This window comes from Heterodontus francisci, chromosome 3 (genome assembly GCF_036365525.1).
Source record: "Heterodontus francisci isolate sHetFra1 chromosome 3, sHetFra1.hap1, whole genome shotgun sequence".
Lineage (NCBI taxonomy): Eukaryota > Metazoa > Chordata > Chondrichthyes > Heterodontiformes > Heterodontidae > Heterodontus > Heterodontus francisci.
Window position 1 is genome coordinate 52,730,876 of NC_090373.1, and position 23,678 is coordinate 52,754,553.

At 43.6% G+C, this 23,678-nt stretch overlaps 1 protein-coding gene across 1 annotated transcript in view; it reads right to left on the reverse strand.

Annotated features, from left to right (window-relative positions):
• The window catches only part of eipr1 (EARP complex and GARP complex interacting protein 1), a 79,959-nt gene that overhangs the window by 9,858 nt on the left and 46,423 nt on the right, over positions 1-23,678 (reverse strand). The window contains exons 6-7 of the mRNA XM_068022133.1: positions 16,847-16,983; positions 1,634-1,801 (exon numbers count right to left, since the gene is read on the reverse strand). Coding sequence (XP_067878234.1) covers positions 1,634-1,801; positions 16,847-16,983 — 305 coding nt within the window. The remainder of the gene's footprint in view (positions 1-1,633; positions 1,802-16,846; positions 16,984-23,678) is intronic.

Below are 23,678 nucleotides of genomic sequence, written 5' to 3' on the forward strand. Positions count from 1 at the left end.
GTCGCGGGTTTGGAAGATACTGTCTAAGGAGCCTTGGTGCATGTATGCAGTGCATCTTGTAGATGGTACACACTGCTGCCACTGTGCGTCGGTGGTGGAGGGAGTGAATGTTCGTAGATGGGGTGCCAATCAAGCGGGCTGCTTTGTCCTGGATGCTGTCGAGCTTCTTGAGTGTCGTTGGAGCTGCACCCATCCAGGCAAGTGGAGAGTATTCCATCACACTCCTGATTTGTGCCTTGTAGATGGTGGACAGGCTTTGGGGAGTCAGGAGGTGAGTTACTCGCCTCAGGATTCCTAGCCTCTGACCTGCACTTGTAGCCACGGTATTTATATGGCTACTCCAGTTCAGTTTCTGGTCAATGGTAGCCCCTAGGATGTTGATAGTGGCGGATTCAGCAATGGTAATGCTGTTGAATGTCAAGGGGAGATGGTTAGATTCTCTCTTGTTGGAGATGGTCATTGCCTGGCACTTGTGTGGCGCGAATGTTACTTGCCACTTATCAGCCCAAGCCTGGATATTGTCCAGGTCTTGCTGCATTTCGACACGGACTGCTTCAGTATCTGAGGAGTCACGATTGTGTAATCATCAACAAACATCCCCACTTCTGACCTTATGATTGAAGGAAGGTCATTGATGAAGCAGATGAAGATGGTTGGGCCCAGGACATTAACCTGAGCAACTCCTGTAGTGATGTCCTGGAGCTCAGATGATTGACCTCCAACAACCACAACCATCTTCCTTTGCGCTAGGTATGATTCCAGCCAGCAGAGGGTTTTCCTCCTGATTCCCATTGATCTCAGTTTTGCTAGGGCTCCTTGATGCCATACTCGGTCAAATGCTGCCTTGATGTCAAGGGCAGTCACTCTCACCTCACCGCTTGAGTTCAGCTCTTTTGTCCATGTTTGAACCAAGGCTGTAATGAGGTCAGGAGCTGAGTGGCCCTGGTGGAACCCAAACTGAGCATCACTGAGCAGGTTATTGCTAAGCAAGTGACGCTTGATGGCACTGTTGATGACACCTTCCATCACTTTACTGATGATTGAGAGTAGGCTGATGGGGAGGTAATTGGCCAGGTTGGACTTGTCCTGCTTTTTGTGTACAGGACATACCTGGGCAATTTTCAACATTGCAGGGTAGATGCCAGTGCTGTAGCTGTGCTGGAACAGCTTGGCTAGGGGCGCAAGTTCTGGAGTACAGGTCTTCAGTACTATTGCCAGAATATTGTCAGGGCACATAGCTTTTGCAGTATCCAGTGCCTTCAGTCGTTTCTTGATATCACGCAGAGTGAATCGAATTGGCTGAAGTCTGGCATCCGTGATGCTGGGGACTTCAGGAGGAGGCATGTTACAATATGTATCTTTTTATGCATTATGTAAAATAAAATAATACAATTTATTAGTTGCTAGAACAATAAAACCATAAGCATTTCCTGTGATAAATTGAGCAGTGCCATCTTTAATCCTGGTAGCTGCCTGAACGTCGAAGATACTGACGTCCCAGTTGAAGAGCCTGCATTTGTGCACGTGCAAGTACTGCGCCACCTAGTGGTTGCACTGTCAGCAAACAGCCTAAAGAAATCGTTGAATTGAATAATCCTGCCATCTCAACCAAGTGAATAAAGAAAACACTTACCAGTGGGAATGTTCTTCTAATGCCTTGACTGGCTCATGAACATTTCTGGTGTCCCAAAACTTCACTTTACAGTCATCACCACAGCTTGCTAAGTAGTACTGCTTGTTGGGATTGAAGTCAAGGTCTCGTACCAACTGGCCATGGGCATTTTCCATACAGTAAACTTGACTATGTGAAAGGAAAGTATGTAGTTTACTTATGATGAAAACATGGAAAATGCTTACTATTTACAAAAGAATAACATCCTATACAGCAACCCTTTAAACAGTAAGGAGTCAATTTTTAAAACATGAGGTTATTCCATGGCCACTTACAATCTGCAAATCTAAACAAATCTGCTGCACAAATTTTCTTAAACACAGCATCTTCAAATGGATAAACACAAAAAGTGTCGGGCATTTCTCAAATCTGGAGAAGGGATGAAGATATGTTGTGAGATTTGGAATTTTCTAAACCTCTTATCATGATTATATTATCTAGTTAAGGGAAGCCCCAGGAAGGAATTGGTTTATAACCATGTAGACTAGGATTGTCCAACCTTTTTGGGCACAGGGCCACATTACGATTTTCGATCAGCCCAGGGGGCCGGTGAGCAAATTTTGAAAGATAAAGGCATTAAAAATTTATCTTACTAATAAAAACAACAACAAATGTGCATTTTTGTGAAGAAGCTTTAAATGAAAAGACTAATTTATTGATTTACTTTCTCGTCGCTATATTGAAAACTGATTTAGTGACATACCTGACATTATTTTTGCTTGCATAAGTAGTCAATCTCTACCCGCACACTTGATGTAATGATGCAGAATATTCTGGATAGATGTCCATCTTTTAGGAGAAACCTTGATCTTTCTCTACCCTCTCCCCGTGCTCTGTGTGTGTGTGTGTGTGTCTCATTCTCTCTCCCCCCACCTGCCCTGGGCCCCTCCCCTCTTGGACTAGGGGACACTTTGAAAGTTTCGTGCAAAAGATGCAGGGGGAATCTGAGGAAGCACTTTTTTTTAACACAGTGGGTGGTAATGAGCTGGAACTCGCTGCCCACAAGGGTGGTGGAAGCGAAGACGATCAATGACATCAAGAGGAAGTTGGATGATAACCTGAGAGAAACAGAATTGCAGGGCTACGGGGATTGAGCCAGGGAGTGGGACTGACTTCATAGTTCAGTGGAAGCCAGCATGAGCTTGATGGACAGAATGGCCTCCTTCCGTGCCCTAAGTAAATGACTCTTTGACTCTCTCTGCCTTCTTCCCTCTGTCTCTCTCCCACTCCCCCATCTCTGTCTCTCCCCCTCCTCTCTGTTTCTGTTTCCCCTCTCTCCACCTCTGTGTCCCTCACTCCCCATTCAGTGTACCCCGCTCTCTCGGTCTCCTTGCCTCCACCCCTCCTCTGTTCCCCCCTCTCCCTCACACAGTTGCAGAGATCGGACGCTCAGCAGATAGTCGATCAGTTCTTATTAAAAACATTGCGCTGTCAGTTTCAAGTCGACAGCTGCTGACATCGGAAAGAGCCATTTTCCAACAGACTCAGGGTTTTGCATCGGGCTTTTTTAAAATAAAAAAGTGAGAACCTGCCATAAAACCCCTGAAACTGTTGGAAAGCGGCTGTTCCCGATGTCCGCAGCTGTTAGCTGTGAAACTGATAGCACAATGTTTTTAAAAAGCCCACGCTGTAAAAAGACAAAGGGAAATTTATCGTCTCCAGTCAGGGTGAGGATGACGATGAGGAACGGCCCCAGGAACAATTTACACCCACGGGCCGAATAGAAACGTTTGGCAGGCCGGATCCTGGCTCGCGAGCCGTAGGTTGGACAACCCTGATGTAGACTTAATTGTGCAGTCGGGATTTTGCTCAGAGACCGTGGATGTTTGGTAGTCTGTCTAGCTGTTGTGGATAATTTTACTCAAAGACACATTTTTTCATCTGCCTTTCTCTCCTGAAGGCAGTGACTCATACTGGGATATGGTTCGACATGTCTGGTTAGGGGATGCTGGCAGTCTGCCTTCCAATTGTGGGGACACAGTGCTGCAGTGAAACACCAACATCCACACACATGCAGTTTGCAGCAGGGGTCACTGCAATTGGAAATGGGAACTGATTGTTCCTTGTTAAGTGCAGGGCTCTGTGCTAGCTACGATATTATTAAAATTGTTTGAAATCAAAGTCTATTCTAGTCCTTACAAAACAATCCTAAATTAAAATCACTATGAAACACATAGAATGATTTCACAGCAGTTCAATTTTAAGTTTGCAACATCTTAATTTAAACTGGTGCACCAATTACATAATTTTGAAAGGACTGTTTATTCATAAACCATGGGTTAAAATAAAACCGCTTAGTTTTGTTTATTCTCAACTTATTTACATCACATTTACTGTTCTTCAATCACCAGCTTCTATAATAAAATTTTAATATTTAATGCAGCTACATCCATAACTGCACACCACTATGCCTTCAATCATGCTTAATGCTAAATTGCAATGGTGCAATAACATGCGAATTCACCACAACACTGACAAAGGGAGTGATCATTTTTCTTGTTTGTTTCTGCTGTTGAAAATTGGTCCATTTTGTAATATTGACAATGTGTCAAAGAACTTTTCAAGTTTATGTGAGGACAGTACTATATGATAATGCTCACGTCTGAAATGTTCCCTTTTGACACAGAACCAACTTTCAGCATAGAAATACAGACATTGAGATATTGTTTTTATTTGAGTTATTCTTATGGTATTTTGTACAACACTAATGTTGCAAAAATCTTGGAAGGCTCGGCAATACAGCACATCACTAAAAATAATATTGTGGCACTACACAGTTTCAAGATTTGGTTGACAATATTTTCATAGCAAAGGAACTAAATGGTAGAGTAACAATCTCCGAATCTGTGATAATGAAAACTGTTTCCTGTGATATCACAGCAAAGACCCAGGTAGAAGATTGCAAACATGACCATTGATATCAAACTAGCTGCAACTGTCTTTACATAAACTTCTTCAGTCATAATGCAAAATGGACCAATGTCTGGCACAAGGCTCTGACCTTTTGCTCCAACTCCACTATGCTGAGTTGCTTGGAGATATCATTTTAAAGAATCTGTAAGATCCTGAACCTGTACTCCTTGATTAAAAATAGTAACATGCTGAATTACAGCATGTTTGGCATAAAGACGTAGAGGAAAGCGGTAAAGACTATTCATTCATTTATCCAGTATTGAGGGGCTTCTGCACTTCAGCACATGCAGTCTTTCGGATCAGATCCCATCTTCTTCATTAGGTGAATGCAAAATATCCCATGGCACTTTTTTGAAGAAGAGTACACAACTCTCCTGTCCAATGTTTATCATTCAACCAATACCACCAAAACTGATTATACAGTTATTTATTTGGTCTTGGGATGTAGGTGACACCGACAAGGCTGCATTTATTGCCATCTCTAGCTGCTGAGAAGGTGGTCGTAGGCCTTATCCTTGAACCTCTACAATCCTACTGCTGATAGAGCTCCCTTAATGGTGCTGTAGTGAATTTCTGGCTATTGACTGAGCAATAATGAAGGAACAGTGATCTATGTCCTAGTCAAGATGGTGTGTGAATTGGAAGGGGATTTGGAAGTGATGATGCTCCCACGACAGTGCTACTCTAGTCTTTCTCAATTGTAGAGGTGGCATTGACACCTTCCATCACTTTGCTGATGATTGAGAATAAACTCATGGGGCGGTACTTGGTCAGATTTGATTTGCCCTGCCTTCTATTGACAGGACATACCTGAGGAATTTTCCACTTCAGACAAGTACACAATCTAGTTACTTTTTGGGACAGTACATCAGCCAGACATTTCAATAAACTAGTCAGTCAGGGGTGCACCCCATCTTCCCTGAAAAAACCTCAGGGGGATAGAGAGAACTATAATGCTGAACTGCAGACAATAAACATATTTACATATTTATGGTATTAACCAACAGGAACAAATTATAAATTGAGCAGAGGGAACTTTTCTTAGCTACTTTAGCTGAAAACCTGTTGCTGTCCAACGGATGAAAAATCTATATGACCATAATAGGCTTGAATCCTGAACATTTTGTTACTGTGCATTCGAGTTCTGAAACACATTATTTCATATAGCGCTGAAACTTATGGGTTGGCAGTTGCAAGTTTGATTTATTTTGTTCAAGACTCCAGTGATAGTGCAGTTCAATCCCAAGTCATCTTCCCTTCACAAGAACATTAACTGAAAGAAGGCAGCCTTCACCCAGTTGAAATGATGAATTGTATGTACTGAAAGGATAAAACTGTTTCTTTAAGAGGCCTGCACAGAACAGTCTCCATTGGCAATGTGCGTATCATACCTCTTGTTTCCTTATTAAATCCATAGCCAGAGACCAAGACCAATTTATTTTCATGGTGTACTTCAAACACTAGATTACGCAAACAGTTTGCACTTTAAAATAAATACAAAGAACTGTTCAGCATTGGTATCGCCTATAGAAGTGTCTTTAATTTTCTAAAATTGCAACTGGAGAAATTAAATGAGACTTAAGCAGCTGTTGGGAGAGACCATAATCCTTTTGAAACCAGACTCGAGTCACAATTTTCCTGGTACACAAATAAATCTTTTTTATTAATAATTCTGCAGAGTAGAATGGCTACCTCCCAATCTTTAAAATATGTACTGTCATTTAGAACTTATTAGAGACAGCACAGAAAAAAAACCTTGCACAAAAGTTTTCCCTTTCCTTGCTTTGAAATCCCAAAGTTAATAACAATTCACAATTATGCCTGAGCTAATGGCCCAAATATTTCAAAGTTTAAAATAGTTAAAAAATGTAAAACCGCTAAATGAAAAAGTGAATGCTTCCTGTGTAAACAAAGAAATGATTTACCTAATTTGACTGCAATGTAGGAATTTTATAAGATTTGTTTTATTTTAAAGCATATAGAAGTGTTACCTTGGACTGATACATGGTACAAGTAAATTATGAATGGCAATGTGACCAGTACCCTTAATAGATTAGATTAGAGATACAGCACTGAAACAGGCCCTTCGGCCCACCGAGTCGGTGCCGAACATCAACCACCCATTTATACTAATCCTACACGAACCCCATATTCCTACCAAACATCCCCACCTGTCCTTATATTTCCCTACCACCTACCTATACTAGTGACACTTTATAATGGCCAATTTACCTATCAACCTGCAAGTCTTTAGGCTTGTGGGAGGAAACCGGAGCACCCGGAGAAAACCCACGCAGACACAGGGAGAACTTGCAAACTCCACAGGCAGTACCCGGAATCGAACCCGGGTCACTGGAGCTGTGAGGCTGCGGTGCTAACCACTGCGCCGCCCATAATACAGAGAAGTATATTTTTGTCCTATACTTTGTCTCTTCTATTCCCATATTCAACCAAAGTGACTGTTCCATTGTCAAAGCACATTCTGAGGTCAGATTGAGCTACCTACTGAGGTTTAGACCAACATCCTGTAACCTTTTACATTAATTACTGATAGTCCAACCCAGCAATAAAAGTTGGCTATGATGAGAAAGAAGAAATAATGATTTGTATTGGTATCAATGCCTACAGCAGAACTACAGTTGTAAGAGAATTACAAATAACTCTCGGAGGACTAATCTGAAAAATAAGCTGATTTGATGATGGCTTATTGACTCCAAAATTCAATCAGTGGCCAAAGTCAGAGGATGTATCAAAAGGTGACAAGACTAGTGATTAGCAGTGCTAAACAAATTGAGTCCTATTTCTCAAAGAAAAGGGGCAAGATATCTAGTTTTTCAGTAAACACCTGCATTGTAGTAGTTCACACAAGAAATGTAACAAGCTTAGAATTCTTAATTTTATTCAGATAATATTGCTAATATTAGAATTCAGAAATTATATGATCGTTGAAATTACAGAAAGTCACTTGGTCCATTATGCTTGTGCTGGTGATCATTCTTCAACAGAAGCTATCTAAGCCTATTTCCCTACACTTCCCCATATCCTCCTTAAAATTTCATTTTCAAATACTTATCCGATTCCCTTTTTAAATGGGACATTTAAGGTCAATCATTCCATGTTCTAACAACCCAGCTTGTGGAAAACAAAATGCAACTTCCCCTTCATTCTTCCAGCAGTAATTCTGGGTTTATGTCCCCTTGTTACTGACTCACCTACTAGCAGATTTTTTTCTCACCATTTCCCATCTCCGAAGCTTTCATTATTTTGAAAACCCCTATTAGGCTCCACTTGACCTTTTCTGTCTCTGTAAGAAAAGCCCCATTAAAAAAAAAAAAATCATAAATTATTCCTAGTATCATCCTACTGAATCTGAGCGCAGATTGTAAGCTGAGTGTGGAGATTCGAGTTTGGTGAGTGGCGGGTTCAGTGAAGGGGGGGGGGGGGGGGCTGGGGGGAAGGAGGTGCTCCATTTTTCTACCTTTTTTTCCCCTACTTTTTTTTAACCCTCCAGTATTTGGTTCTTGCTTTGGTGCAGTGGAAAGAGCTGGTTGTTGAGTAACTGGTAAGCTATTCTACTTATAATAAATAGTCTGTAAAGTTAAGGTGTGGCAGGGCAGCTCTTTTGAGTGGAATGTACAGCCTGTAGCATGTGGAAAGTCATGGACGCACCATGTGTCCCAGACAAACACATCTGCAGGAAGTGTCACCAGGGTTTCGGAACACTATCAGTGGCTGGAGTCACTGTTGTGCATCTGTGAGGCGGAGGACTATGTGGATAGCACGCTTAGGGAGGTGGTCACACCGCAGGTTAGGAGCATGCAGGCAGATAGGGAATGGGTGATCGCCAGGCACTCTAAGACAACCAGGCAGATAGTGCAGGAGTCCCCTGATATGTTCTCACACACTAATCGGTTTTCCATTTTGGATACTGGTGAGGGTGATGGTTCCTCAGAGGAGTGCAGTCAGAGTTTGTGGTACCACAGGTGGTTCAACTGCACAGGAGGGGAGGAAGAAGAGTGGAAGACAGTAGCGATAGGGGATTCGTTAGTTAGTGGAACAGACAGGCGTTTCTGCGGCAGTAAACGTGACTCCAGGATGGTGTGCTGCCTCCCTGGTGCCAGGGTCAAGGATGTCACGAAGCGGCTGCAGGCCATTCTTCTGGGGGAGGGTGAACCGCCAGAGGTCTTGGTCCACATTGGTACTGAGGACATAGGTAAGAATGGGGATATGGTTCTGAAAGTAGATTTTCGGGAGGTAGGAAGGAGATTAAAAAGCAGGACCTCAAAAGCAGTAATTTCGGGATTACTGCTAGTCACACGCGCAAGTGAGCATAGGAATAAGAGAACTGAGTGACTGAACATGTGGCTGGAGAACTGGTATAGGAGGGAGGGCATCAGATTTCTGAGACATTGGGACCGGTTCTGGGGCAGGTGGAAACTGTACAAGATGGACGGGTTGCATCTTAGCAGGGCTGGGACGAATATCCTCGCAGGGAGATTTGCTAGTGCTGTTGGGGAGGGTTTAAACTAAATTGTGTAAGGGATGGGAACTTGAGGGGAATCTCAGACTGGAGAAAAGCAAAACTGGTAACTTGTCAGGGGTGTGGGAACCATGAGCAAGTATCAGAGAGGAATGGGGTAAGAATGGAGCTGGGGTAAATAAATTGGAGTCAAAAGTTGGCAGGAAAACCGGAAGATGAACAATGGGATAGTTCGGGCAGAGTCAAAGTATGTTCCCTCAAAGGGGAAAAGTAGGGCAAACAAATCCAGAGCTCTCTGGATGACGTGGTAGAGATTATAAGGAAGAAAAAGTGTGCTTATGACAGATGCCAGGTAGAAATTACTATGGAGAACCAAGCTGGATATAGGTCTAGAGGGGAAGTGAAAAAGCAAATAAGTGAAGCAAAGAGAGAGCATGAAAAGAGACTGGCAGCTAGCATTAAAGGAAATCCCAAAGTTTTCTATCGGCATATAAATAGTAACAGGGTGGTAAAAGGAAGAGTGGGGCCGATTAGGGACCAGTAAGGGGATTTATACATGGAGGCAGAGGACATAGCTGAGGTATTAAATGAATACTTTGCATCTGTCTTTACCAAGGAAGACGATACAACCCAGGCAATGTTGAAAGAGGAGGAAAGTCAGACACTGGAGGGGTTTAAAATTGATAAAGAGGAAGTATTAAATAGGCTGTCTGTGCTTAAGGTGGATAAATCACCAGGACCAGATGAGATGCATCCAAGGATACGGAGGGAAGTGAGAATGGAAACCACAGAATTTTTCAGTCTTCCTTACACTCGGGGGTGGTGCCAGAGGACTGCAGAATTGCAACCATTATACCCTTGCTTAAAAAGGGTGTAAAGATAAGCCCAGCAACTACAGGCTGGTCAGTTTAACTTCGGTAGTGGGAAAACATCTAGAAGAAATAATTCGGGACAAAATCAATAGTCACATGGACGAATGCGAGTTAATTAAGGAAAGCCAGCATGGATTTCTTAAGGGGAAATCATGTTTAACTAACTTGGAGTTTTTTGAGGAGGTAACAGGGAGGGTTGATGAGGGCAATGCTATTGGTGTGGTGTACATGGACTTTCAAAAGGCATTTTATACAGATTTGAGCCATACAACAGACCTGTGAGCAAACTTGTAGCTCATGGAATAAAAGGGACGGTAGCAACATGGATATGGAATTGGCTGAGTGACAGGAGTGGTTAATGGATTTTTGGGCTGGAGGAATGTTCGTAGTGGTGTTCCCCAGGGATCAGTGTTGAGATCCTTGCTTTTCATGATATATATTAATGACCTAGACCTTGGTGCACAGGGCACAATTTCAAAGTTAGCAGATGATTCGAAACTTGGAATCATTGTGAACTGTGAGGAGGATAGTGTAGAACTTCAAAAGAACATTGACAAGTGGGTGAAATGGGCAGACAGGTGGCTGATGAAATTCAATGCAGAGAAATGCAAAGTGATTCATTTTGGTAAGAAGAACATGGAGAGACAATATAAAATAAAGGGTACAATTCTAAAGCGGGTGAAGGAGCAGAGTGCATATGTGCATAAGTCATTGAAGGTGGCAAGACAGACTGAGAGAGCGGTTAATAAAGCCTATGGTATCCTAGGCTTTATTAATAGAGGCATAGAGTACAAGAGCAAGGAAGTTACATTGAACTTGCATAAGACCCTAGTTCGGCCTCAGCTGGAGTATTGCATCCAGTTCTGGGCGCCACACTTGAGGCAAGACGTGAGGGCATTGGAGAGCGTACAGAAAAGATTCATGAAAATGGTTCCAGGGATGAGGAATTTCAGTTATGAACATAGATTGGAGAAATTAGGACTGTTTTCCTTGGAGAAGAGAAGGCTGAGAGGTGTGTGATAGGGTATTCAAAATCATGAGGGGTCCGGACACAGTATTAGAGAGAAACTATTCCCGCTTGTGAAAGGATCGAGAACGAGACGGTACAGATTTAATGTATTTGGTAAGAGAAGCAAAAATGACGAGGAAAAAACTTTTTCATGCAGCGAGTGGTTAAGGTCTGGAATGCGCTGCCTAAGAATGTGCTGGAGGCAGATTCAATTAAAGCATTCAAAAGTGAATTAGACAGTTATATGAAAAGGAAGAATGTGCAGGGTTACGGGGAGAAGGTGGGGGAATGTGTAATGGAAATCACACCGGCCAAATGGAAACATATTAATTTCGTCATATGGAACACTACTTGAACTTTTACTGGACTTTGAACATAGCTTGTTTAAAAAGACCACAGAGCTGAACGGCTGAAAACATGGCTGCACATTTGCATTCTGAGAGACAGTTGAGTAAAGAGACAATAGAAGTGCTCCCAGATTAAATTAGTGAGATGGGTTTTGTCAATAGTGATGATCAAAAGACATTGAGAGCCCCTGACTTTGTAAGAGACAAACCTCCACCACATTCCACCCCCCACCCCCCAGTGTGACTGGAAAACTTTTGAAATCAACAATTCTCGCACACAATGCTGCTTCAAACAAAGAGCTGGTCACTTGACTTACCTGCGGGCCAGACAGGGAACTGAGTGAATTGTGCCTCACAGAAAGGTTTGGGGCAGACTGCAATTCGAAGACCGAAGAGAAGGAAGGCCCCTCTCTCTCAAGCAAACTCCCAAGGACCCACAGAAGCAGCTTAAGCCTCAAGACAGAGGACCTCTTCAGCCTTCTGGTACCAGCAAAACAAGTTTGAAAGTGTGCATTGGGCCCCCGCAAGAACTGCAAGACTTAACTCCAATCAAGGACTTTACATCCAAACTAAAGAAAGTAAATGAATTCCATTTATTACTCCAACACTCCCCCTATCTATTCTTTCTCGCCCTCTGTATTTATTTGCGTGTGTGTTTATCTTGTATGCATGCTAGTGTGGTTGCTTCATGTATTTCAGTAATTTTAACCAAGTTAGAGTGGTAAGGTTAGTAAACTTACATCTTTCTTGTTTAAACCTAAGAACCTGGCTGGTTCATTTACAATTACAATTAGAGAGCAGTGAGTAAGAACTCACTGAGGGGGTTAAGCTAAAAACACTGCATTTTAAAAGTTAAACCCTGTTACGGCCAAACCAGGAATGGAGCAAGAGGGGAACCTAAGACCCCTTCCTCACCCGGTCATAACAAATGGGACTGAGGGAATTGCTCAGAGCCAGTGCCGACACAATGGGCCAAATGGCCTCCTTCTGCACTGTAATGATTCTGTGATTCTGATTCTGTGAATCTTTGTTGCACTCTTCATTAATCTTAATACCCATCCTATAATGGGGTGCCTCGAATGCACACAATAGTCGAACTGACAAAACCAACATCTTGCACAAATTAAACATCACTTCCTTGTTTCTTGTATTTAATGGCCTCAATATATTATTCCATACAGATAGATGATTCTTGCTACAAATGTTACTTCTTTATTTTCAGAACTTAAACTATGCATTTGAAAGCTGTAAGGGTAGTCAAAAAGAAAGTTGATGTATTGCAGAAATCTAAATCATTACTTACCCTGCAACAGAATAATTGAATGAGGGACTTTTTCTCATGATATGATTGTTATACCCTTTAAATGTGCTTTTCTGGAGCATTTCAAATTTTCAGTAGGCTGTCTGGTTTATATTGAAAATACTGTGAATTGTGGAAAGCTGCAGAATTGTGTATGTTTCTAAAACTGTAGTGTAAAATTTTATCATCTGAAGTGATCATTGTGGCTTTTAAAATCTCAAATTGCATTTCAGTATTTGAAGTATTTAAATGATGAATTTCACTAACTTGGCCATTCTCCAGGATTTTCCTAAATAGGTAACAAGATCTTGCTAAGCATGTCTTAATCACTTTTGCCACTGCTTTATCATAATAGTGACGATATGTACATTAATCATATTGAAACATTTCACACAATGAATTCCTTTCAAAGTGTGGTGACCGTAGATAACAGTAGCCATTCATTCCATGCAAAGTCCTAACAAAAGCCAAGGGATGGATAACCAATTATTCTGTTTTGTTGTCACATTATGAATCACGAAAGGTGAGGAAATATAATTTGAGTTAATCTTCCAAGACAGCATATTGCAATATTGAGGCCAAAGATTAAATGAGCTGGCATGGTTTGGGACCATGTCCTTGTTCCAATCTCACTGGGTACCTATAATACAGGTTCTTCTTGCAAGACTTCAAAATTTGGCTATTTTTAGTGGCTGTTGAATTTTAAAAGAAAACTTTTTTCTGCCTGGTACTGTAAATTTCCTACCACGTGCCCCCACACTAGACCATTTAAGTTTTTTTGGTCTTGCTCTTGATCCATTTCATCTTGTTGCCCTCTCCTCTTACTTAAATAAAGACAGAGGGCTGAAATTCATACTCACACTGCCAAAATCAGTGGCGGGCGAAAACGGCGACCCACCTGTGTGGGCTGCACGATATTAAGCACGGCGGTTCATTTAAATAGCCGGGGGGGCGATGCCCCCCTGATGACGTGGAGGTGGCGGGCTGTCCATCCCCGGCAATGGCGTCAGCTGCCTGTACACAGGCGCTGACGCCATTTGTAAAGGCCTTCGAGCTCTACCGTTCTATTTAAATATTTAAAGAGACATTTCATAAAAAATGCAAATACATTTATTCTGCCCCTCTCCCATCCCAATAACTAAATTAAATTAATTACTTGCCCTCTCCCCCTCCAAAACACTTACCTTCTCCACCTGACCTTCCCCCCCCACCACCCCCCCCCCCCCCCCCACAAAAGTACATAAATTTTAAACTTTAACCCTTCCCACCATCCCCTACACCAATGATATTACTTTGACCTAACTTACTCCTCTCCCCTCCCCACCAGTGTTGTCTCGGTTCCCCGGACGGGGATCCAAAGGCGCGCGAGTGCCGGCTAGTGGCACCAAGATTGCAGCGGGACAAACAGCGGGAATGTAGGTTTCATTAATTCATTGATTTTAATTAATTTAAATATTTAAATGGCGGTCCCGTTGCCGAGTGGCAGGGGGGCCACCACGAGGCCTGGCCGTCACCGGTAATATCGGGCCGAGCCTTCCCGGAGTCAGGGTGTGTGGTGGCCCTCTCCTAGAGGCACTTTCCGCACCCGCCTTCCGCCACGACCCCTGACGTCAGGGGGGGGTCTGTAAAAGTCAGCCCAGAGTGTGCTGGAAATACTACTCAGCAGGTCTGGCAGCATCTGTGGAGACAGAAACAGAGTTAACGTTTCAGGTCAATGACCTTTCATCGAGTACCGAGTATTTCCAGCATTTTCTGTTTTTATTTCAGATTTCCAGCATCCGCAGTATTTTGCTCATATATTTCAGTGACATCAGCCATGATGGCACACCTTATTCCCTCATCTTTGCTACTGCCATTGATTTCCTTGTTACTCAGGTCATACTACTGCTGACATACCTCCCCACCAAGCCTCAGCAAATCACACTGTTGAATATCAAAGGTATCAATTGCCAATGAAAAGAAAATATTTATAAGTCACACATGTATTTCACATTAGATATTTGAATGAAATTGTGCAAACTAGTGACTGCGCCATTGTGTTGCTTACAATAAGTCGGAGAATATTCTTTTTTGTAAGCACAGGACAACTCTATTCGGTGACACAGAATGCATTTTGTGATGGTATATTTTAACCACTGTTGGAAGTGATTGTTGCTTAAAAATAGTTGAATGTAAAATAGATAAAATTCTATACACAAAATGAAATTAATTGAAATATTAGATTACAGTGCTTAGAAAAATATCTTCATATAATTTTAGATCTTTAAGATTTAAAGGAATGCCCATTAAAATATATGAATGTAAAACAGATTAAATTGTGCACTAGAAAGGTAGTAAATATAATCTATAGCCAGTATTTTATAAAAGGCTGCATTTGCTGACAACGTAACCACTAGGTGGCACAGCACTAGCACATGCGCAAATGCAGCCTCTTCCACTGGAACGTCACTGTCTGTGACGTTCAGGAAGCTGCCAGGATTGAAGATGGTGCTGCTCAATTTATCACAGAAAAACAAATGGAACCCGAAAATCCACTCGATGGCTGCCATCGCCGCCTCCATCCAATCCCCAATAGTTCCCTGCTCTCCCCTTGCCATTGAGCATCTCTCTATCCTTCACTCCTCCGCCCGTCTTCTCACCGCTGGCTCCCCCACTGCCTTCCCTCAAGTCGGCTGCCCCCTCCGTCAGTCGGGCGCTCCACACCTCGTCACTGCTCCCCCCTCCCCCGTTCACCCCACTCTCCAGCCGCTCGCTCCTCACTTCCCCCCCACCCCCTCCAGATGCTAGCTCTAGGCCTCAACGCTTCCCTCCTCTCGGACATTGCTCCCACATCCGATCGTACTCTGCATGCTGCCCCATGAAGCAAGGTGGGCCGCGAGGGGTGATGGGGCGACGTAGGAGCAAGTGGCTGAGAGGAGGGAAGCTGCACAGCCTAGAGCTAGCAGCTGGGGGGGGGGGGTACAGAAGTGAGCAGCCGGAGAGCGGGATGGCGGGGGGAAGCAAGGAGCAGGGAGCAATCAGCTGAGGGGAGTGGGGGGGGGAGCGGTGGCGAGGTCTGGAGCGAGCGGCTGAGTGGGGAAAGTGGCCGGTGAGGAGGAGGGGGGTGATGGGGAGAAAGCGTCGAGGTCTGGAGTGATGACGTTGGCACTATGCGATGATGTTTTCCCGAGCATGCCCCAGTTAGTTCTGGCAAGACATAGGCTGCACATGCACAGAATCTCTCTGAGAGCAGGAGACTGTTTGCGCATGTGCGCAGCTTGGAGTGCTCTGATGACGTTGGCGGCTGCCGCATTGTCAGGAGTCACTTTGTTGATATAATTTGCCTACAGAATATTTTATTTAATTATTTTATTAATTTATGCTTGGTGTTCATTTTCCACCTGCATTGAAGGGTTCTAACATTTCTCAAAATTCTATAAGCAGAGTGACTGAGGCTATGACCATATCCTTAAACTCTGCCTGCCATACCTACATCAGGGGTTTCTTGGGAAATAATTCTTACTATGCCCTGGAAATGCCTCAGTGGAACTGACCTAAGCTGAGACTTGCATGAGTCCCTTTGAGAGAAAGACCTTGCATTTATATAAGATGCCCCAAAACCTTTTCAGCCAATGATGTACTTTTGAAGTGTAGTCACTGCTGTAATGTAGGAAATGAATGAGGTGGGATCTAGCATGAGAATTTGGTGGATGGGATGGATGCATTTTGCTGTCCAATGAGGTGGAGGAGGAGTAAATTTGATGCTAGCTCAAGTCATATTTTCATAAACTTGCACTGCAACATCCACACAAACTAGTTTGGTTTCCTGAAAAATGTATAAATCACTTTTTCTGCTTATTATGTGAATGTGATTAGGTACTTAGGGAATCTGAAAGATTGCAGAGACAGTGATCAAAGATTGTGGGCAGAATCAAACTTTAGTGGTATATCCAAAATTACACAAAAGAGGGTCGAAGGAGTATTAAGAAATCCCCCTTTAACCATTGAATAAGACATTTCTACATACAGTAAAATCAGCCTTAAAAGCCACCTATATAGAAAGATCACGCATCTACAGTGTTCTCAATTGTGATAATGTCAGATAACTACAGAAGAGACTGCTCAACTATAAAGACCAACTTAAAAACATTCCTACAGGTGGTCATTTCACAGGCTGGATTTCAATAAGTTTCAAATGTCAAGCATTTTCAGATTATGCACTGAATATACAACAACTACGAAGAACTAAAGAACAGGAGCGGTTTTCTGCTTACCTCATGGTCCTAGTGTCCCAACCTCGAATAACTGTGTCATTAGCTGTGGCAATTTGCGTGCAGTTATGGTGAGGACTCCATTGTCCTGAAGTAAACTTCAACTGACCTTTTCCTTCTAAGGTTGCAGAATTTGAGAGCTAAAATACAGTACACAAACAAATAGGAACTCAAAGAGGAAGACAATAAAGAAACCAAGTAAATGAGCTATCTAGGAATCTATAAAGAATGATTCTACACTGTTTCTCATCAACCAGACACTGCTAAAGTAAATCTTTAGAAATATCAACAAGAGGCACTATGACAATCCTTAACACTCAAAGGAGTTCATTCCTAACAAACAACAAAAGTGAAAAACATTTTGTCTGCATTCTGGACCAGGGTCTTATGTTGCAAAAACATTTACCAGTAAGTCATCAAGTTTTTACCAGTATTCACAGCAGGTAGCATTTTATTGTTGCTGCCCCTATTCCTACCGCTATGAACTCTCAATATACTCTGCAAATCCAATAGTATGATGGTAGAAAACAGGTCTAACAGCATTTCAATTTACTTCACAGATGCCACAATCTTTATGTTGATATTTTGTGAAACTCCTGAATCCAAATACGTTATTTATGCCCCTCTTTCCCATTCTTGATCATCTTGTTTAAGCTGGTTACAATTCATTAAAATGATTTTTGATATCGTAACCTGGTTGCAATGCTCTATAAGTAATGGCATGCACAAAGTACAGCCAAACGCAGCAATATTCTGTGCTGGCTTATACCTGTTAAATTATGAACAATTGGAAATTATTTCCATGTAAAATTGGTTGAAAAATTTGCGAGGGATTCATAGATACAAAATTAACAATCGTCTTCATTGTCATACTCCTGTAATACTCAGAAGGAAAGTCAGGCAGCCTAAAATAACTCTGCAAAATAATGGGAAAGGTGAGTGAAGTAAGCTTAGACTCGTGAAACCACAGGCTTAAGTTTCCTTTAAAGTATGGTACAAATTTATATCTGGTGGGAAAATGCCACAAACTTTACATTGATTTTGCTCCTAGTGTTATTTTTCAGCTTTTCATTTCCCACTCCCAACTCCTCACTTTTGCAGCTGTACACTTTCAGTGAAGTTCTAACTCAACCACAGATTTACTGATAATACTGCCCAGCAGGTTTGCCAGAATGTAGTGAAGATTATCAGAAATCTTGAGAACCTTGATATTTAACCCTTTAGTGAGAAACCCTTCTAGAATTTTACCGATTTTATTAATACATTCTGGTGTACTGGAGATTTACGAAAATGGTTCCAGGGATGAGGGACTTCAGTTATATGGAGAGGCTAGAGAAGCTGGGATTGCTCTCCTTAGAGCAGAGACGTTGATGGGGAGATTCAATAGAGGTGCTCAAAATTGAGAGAGATTTTAATAGTGAGAGGGAATATTGTTTCCACTGGCAGAAAGGTTATTAACCAGATGTCAGTTTCAAAGTAATTGGCAAAAGAACCAGAGGGGAGATGAGGAGAATTTTTTTTATGTAGCAAGTTATGATGATTGGAACTGCAATGTCTGAAAGGATGGGGAAGAAGATGCAAGAGGAACTTTCAAAAGGGAATTGAATAAATATTTGAAAATGAAAAAGTTGCAGGTTGATGGAAAAAGAGCAGGGGAGTGGGACGAATCGGATAGCTCTTTCAAAGAGCCATCATAGGCATGATGGGCCAAATGGCCTCCATCTGTGGTGTAAGATTCTCTGATTCTGAAACCTGGTTAAGTAATTATGACTTACTGACAGCTACTGTTAAGGTGTGTAGGAAAATTTAGATGTCTCCGCATACTGTATTAAGGATAGCAGATGAAAAGGGACAGGATGGAAAAAGAAAACAAGGGAAAGCCTGCGATGGGGTGGAAGATGGGAGACATTGGGCTGGATTTTACCAAGCCCACAACGTCGGGCTCCATGGCAGGGGGTGGGCTACAAGATGGTTGCGGCAGATGCCTTCCATGAAGGCCGACACCTGAAGCGCCCAGCCTAATCCTCTCAGCTGTGGCCCACCTGCCACTGGGTGACGGGACCTGGATTTAAATATTTAAATTAATTAGATGAATAAATTTAAATCAACTTACCTTGAATCTTCCAGGCCTGCCGCGACCTTCAGCGGGGTGGCCGGCACTCCCACGCCTTCAATTCCCCGTCTGGGGAGGGGGCAGGAGCTAAGATTTTTTACTGCATGGGGGAGCGGATGGGGTCAAATAAGCATCATCAGCGTAGGGGATGGGGGTGGGGGGAAGGAGTGTACTTTCAACTTGATGTTGGGGGGGTGGGGGGGGGGGGGGGAGAAGGTCAGAATTCAATGGTAGGCGTTTTTGGGGGGGCAGGGGGAGAGCAAATGCTTACTGTAATTTTTATTGGGGGTGAGAAAAGGGCATTAAAATTTTACTTTCTAAATTGTGAAGGGTTCCATTTAAAAATTCAAATTTGCTGGCATGGCTGGCTGCCCTTTAAAAATGGCGCCAACCCCTGCGCACAGGTAGCTGACGACATTGCCGGGGATGCAGAGCCCGCTCCCTCTACGTGAAGTGGGTGGCAGGCTACCTCAGATATTTAAATGAGCCGCCGCGCAGGAGATCACGACAGCTCATCAGTGTGCGGCCCGTGGAAATGACAGCAGGCTCTTAAAATCTAGTCCATTAAACGACAGAAGTGTTAGTGGTACAGAACCAAAGGGAATGGTAATGCGACGAGAAAAGAAACAAAAGATGTGTTTAGAGGATGTGTGAATGGCAGAATGATGAACAGCTGCAGTCCAAAAGCAAAAAGAAAAGACAAAAACAAGACAAAGACCGAAACATGCAAAGAAAAGGGAAAAAATTGGGGCAGAGATTACAGACTGAAATTGTTGAACTCAATGTAGAGTTTGGAATGCTATAAAGTGCCTAACCGAAAAATGAAATCCTCTTCCTTGAGCTTATGTTGAGCTTCATTGGAACATTGCAGTAGGATGAGGACAGAGAGGTCAGTGAGAGAGCAAGGTACAGAATTAAAACGACAGGCGACTGGAAGGTCGGGGTCACGTTCGCAGTCTGAACAGAGGTGTTCTGCAAAGCAGTGACCCAATCTGCGTTTGGTCTCCCAAATGTACAGCAGACCGCATTATGAGCATTATGAGTACAGCATACAAACTTGTAAGTATACGCAAATTGCTATATCACCTGGAAGGAGTAGTTGGGGCCTTGGATGGTGAAGAAAGGGGAGGTAAAAGGGCAGGTGTTGCACCTCCTGCACTTGCAGGGAAAGGAGCCGTGGCTCAGAGACAGGGTATTGGGCTCCTGGGATCTACACTCAATGCAAAGCGCTGCCACATGCACACTCAACATCTCTCTTCAGCAGCACCAACTGACTCTCTATCTCAAAGCTGTTCTGGTCTGCAGTTTCATTTAATCCTTCATCTCATCCAAAGCCTTGACAAAAGAACTTTTATTCTTCCTTTCAGGTATTAAAATTCGCAAGCTCCAACAACTTATGGGTACCAACACCCCTCCAGATATTTCTTCCCTTTCACTTCTGTCATGCTAGGCCCCTACCTGCCAAGAATGAGGCACACTGATTTTAACTGTTACTGGAGTGAAGAAAGGACTTGTTAAACAGATCAGCCGTGGCTGGAAAAGACATTTGAATATTAACAAACGGTGCTTGGAACAACAAAGGACCATTCCCTGACACATTCAACCCACAATGGACCTTGATCACCAGGTATCGTGTGTAAGAGGAGCATGCCAGAGACTGCTAAGCTGATACAATCCAAGATGTGGTCAGACCAGTTAGTCATATGACTAACCTGGTTGGCAACCTGGGTTTTTCTGAATTGTGCAAACAGTTTGAACTGAGTGTGTTTGTTTGTTCCTGGACTGAGAAGATCTCTCCTATCTGCTCCCATCTCTTTCTCACAAGCCTCTGAATCCACAGGAACCCCCTCAGCGATAAGTCTCCTACAGCTAACAAGGTTCAAGAAGAATACTGGGCCCCAACAAAAAGCAAGATCTACCTACAATCAAGGATGCTACAGTGAGCTCGAAGTACCATAACAAAAACTCTTCAGACATTGCCTCAAACTTTTCCATTTTATTTTAATTCTGCTCTTTTCTGTCTCTATTTGCATGTGTGTATCGTATATGCATGCTAACGTGGGTGCGTCGTGTATCCATAGGCGCCAACTGAATTAGAGTTTAATTTCTTCTTCTTTAGCCTCCTTGTCTCGAGAGACAATGGCTAAACGCCTCAAGGTCAGTGGTTTGTGGAGCAGCGCCTGGAGTGGCTATAAAGGCAATTCTAGTGACAGAATCTTCCACAGGCGCTGCAGATAAAATTGGTTGTCGGGGCTGTTACACAGTTGGCTCTCCCCTTGCGCTTCTGTCTTTTTTCCTGCCAACTGCTAAGTCTCTTTGACTCGCCACTCTTTAGTCCCGCCTTTATGGCTGTCCACCAGCTCTGGCGATCACTGGCAACTGACTCCCACGACTTGTGGTCAACGTCACAGGACTTCATGTCGCGTTTGCAGACGTCTTTAAAGTGGAGACATGGACGGCCAGTGGGTCAGATACCAGTGACGACCTCGCTGTAAAATGCGCCCTTGGGGATCCTGCCATCTTCCATGCGGCTCACATGGCCAAGCCATCTCAAGCGCCGCTGACTCAGTAGGGTGTATATGCTGGGGATGTTGGCCGCCTCGAGGACTTCTGCGTTGGAGATACGGTCCTGTCGCCTGATGCCAAGGATACTCCAGAGGCAGTGAAGATGGAACGAGTTGAGACGTCGCTCTTGGCTGACATACGTTGTCCAGGCCTCGCTGCCGTAGAGCGAGGTACTGAGGACACAGGCTTGAAACACTCGGATTTTTGTGTTCCGTGTCAGTGCGCCATTTTCCCACACCCTCTTGGCCAGTCTGGACATAGCAGCCTCTCCCATGTGCTTATTGATTTCTGCAACAAGAGACAGGTTACCGGTGATAGTTGAGCCTAGGTAGGTGAACTCTTGAACCACTTCCAGAGCGTGATCGCAGATATTGATGGACGGAGCATTTTGGACGTCCTGTCCCATGATGTTCATTTTCTTGAGGCTGATGGTTAGGCCAAATTTGTTGCAGGCAGCCGCAATCCTGTCGATGAGTCTCTGCAGACACCCTTCCGTGTGGGATGTTAAAGCAGCATCGTCAGCAAAGAGGAGTTCCCTGATGAGGACCTTCCGTACTTTGGTCTTCGCTCCAAAACGGGCAACGTTGAACAACCTGCCATCTGATCTTGTGTAGAGGAAAATTCCTTCTTCTGAAGACTTGAACGCATGTGACAGCAGCAGTGAGAAGATGATCCCAGTGTTGGTGCGAGAACACAGCCCTGTTTCACGCCAATCAGGATAGGAAAGGGGTCTGATGAGGCACCGTTATGCTGAATTGTGCCTTTCATATTGTCATGGAATGAGGTGATGCTACTTAGTAGCTTTGGTGGACATCCGATCTTTGATAGTAGTCTGAAGAGACCACGTCTGCTGACGAGGTCAAAGGCTTTGGTGAGATCTATGAAAGCAACGTAGAGGGGCATCTGTTCGCGGCATTTCTCCTGTAGCTGGTGAAGGGAGAACAGCATGTCAATGGTGGGTCTCTCTGCTCGAAAGCCGCACTGTGCCTCAGGGTGGACACATTCAGCCAGCTTCTGGAGTGTGTTTAAAACGACTCGAGCGAAGACTTTCCCCACTATGCTCAGCAGGGAGATTCCACGATAGTTGTTGTGGTCGCCGCGGTCACCCTTGTTCTTATAGAGGGTGACGATATTGGCATCGCGCATGTCCTGTGGTACTGCTCCCACATCCCAGAACAATTTAACTTCAAGTCTGATAAATTTCAATCTTTCTTCTATAAACCTAAGAAAACCTGTTTGTGCTGGTTTCTTTGCCTTATAATTGGGAAGCGGTGAAGAAGGGTTCACCAAGGGGGAGCTAAAAACACGGTGCATTTAAAATTAAATCCTGTTACGGTAAGACCAGGTGAAGGCTGAAAGGGACCCCGAGACACCTTTCTCACTGGGTCATAACACTTCCCTCTAACCTCATCCATTCTTCTAATCTCACTTCTTGCCATATATTCACAATACCATCCGACCATCCCCTCTCTGACCCTGAATGATGTGTCCTTAGCAAAAGCCTCAGCTTTATCCTCTTACACTTCCACCTCAATGAATTGCGAGCTTGACACGACATTGAGCTCTTCTTCCGTCGCCTTCACTTCTGCGCCCACCTCTTTGGAACCCTGCACAATGGATCCTTTTACCAGTCTCCAGTATTTTTCCTCTACTTGGGCCCCTCCCTCTGTCCTCTTACCTCTCTCATGATCTCTACATTGAGAGCTACTGGTCTGACATCAGCCGTCTCAATTTCTCTGCTCCCCTCACTCACTAACATGTCTCACTCTGAACCTGCTGGACTCCATTCTTAGATCCAATCTGAACATTGTCATCAAACCTGCTGACATGGGTGGTGCTGTTGTTGTCTGGTAAACTGACCTGTACCTAGCAGAGGCCGAATGCCAGCTCCCCAACATATCCTCCTACCTTCCCCTGGACCGCGACCCCAGCACCGAACATAAAGCCATTGTTTCTAGGACTGTTACTGACCTTATCTCCTCTGAAGATCTTCCATCCACAGCTGCCAACCTTATAGGCCCCCAACTCCAAACAGTCCACTTCTACCTCTTTCCCAAGATCCACCATCAGGACTGCCTTGGTTGACCATCGTTTCAGCCCATTCTTGCCCCATTGAACTGGTTTCCTCCTGTCTTGGCTCTATTTTTGCTCCCTTTG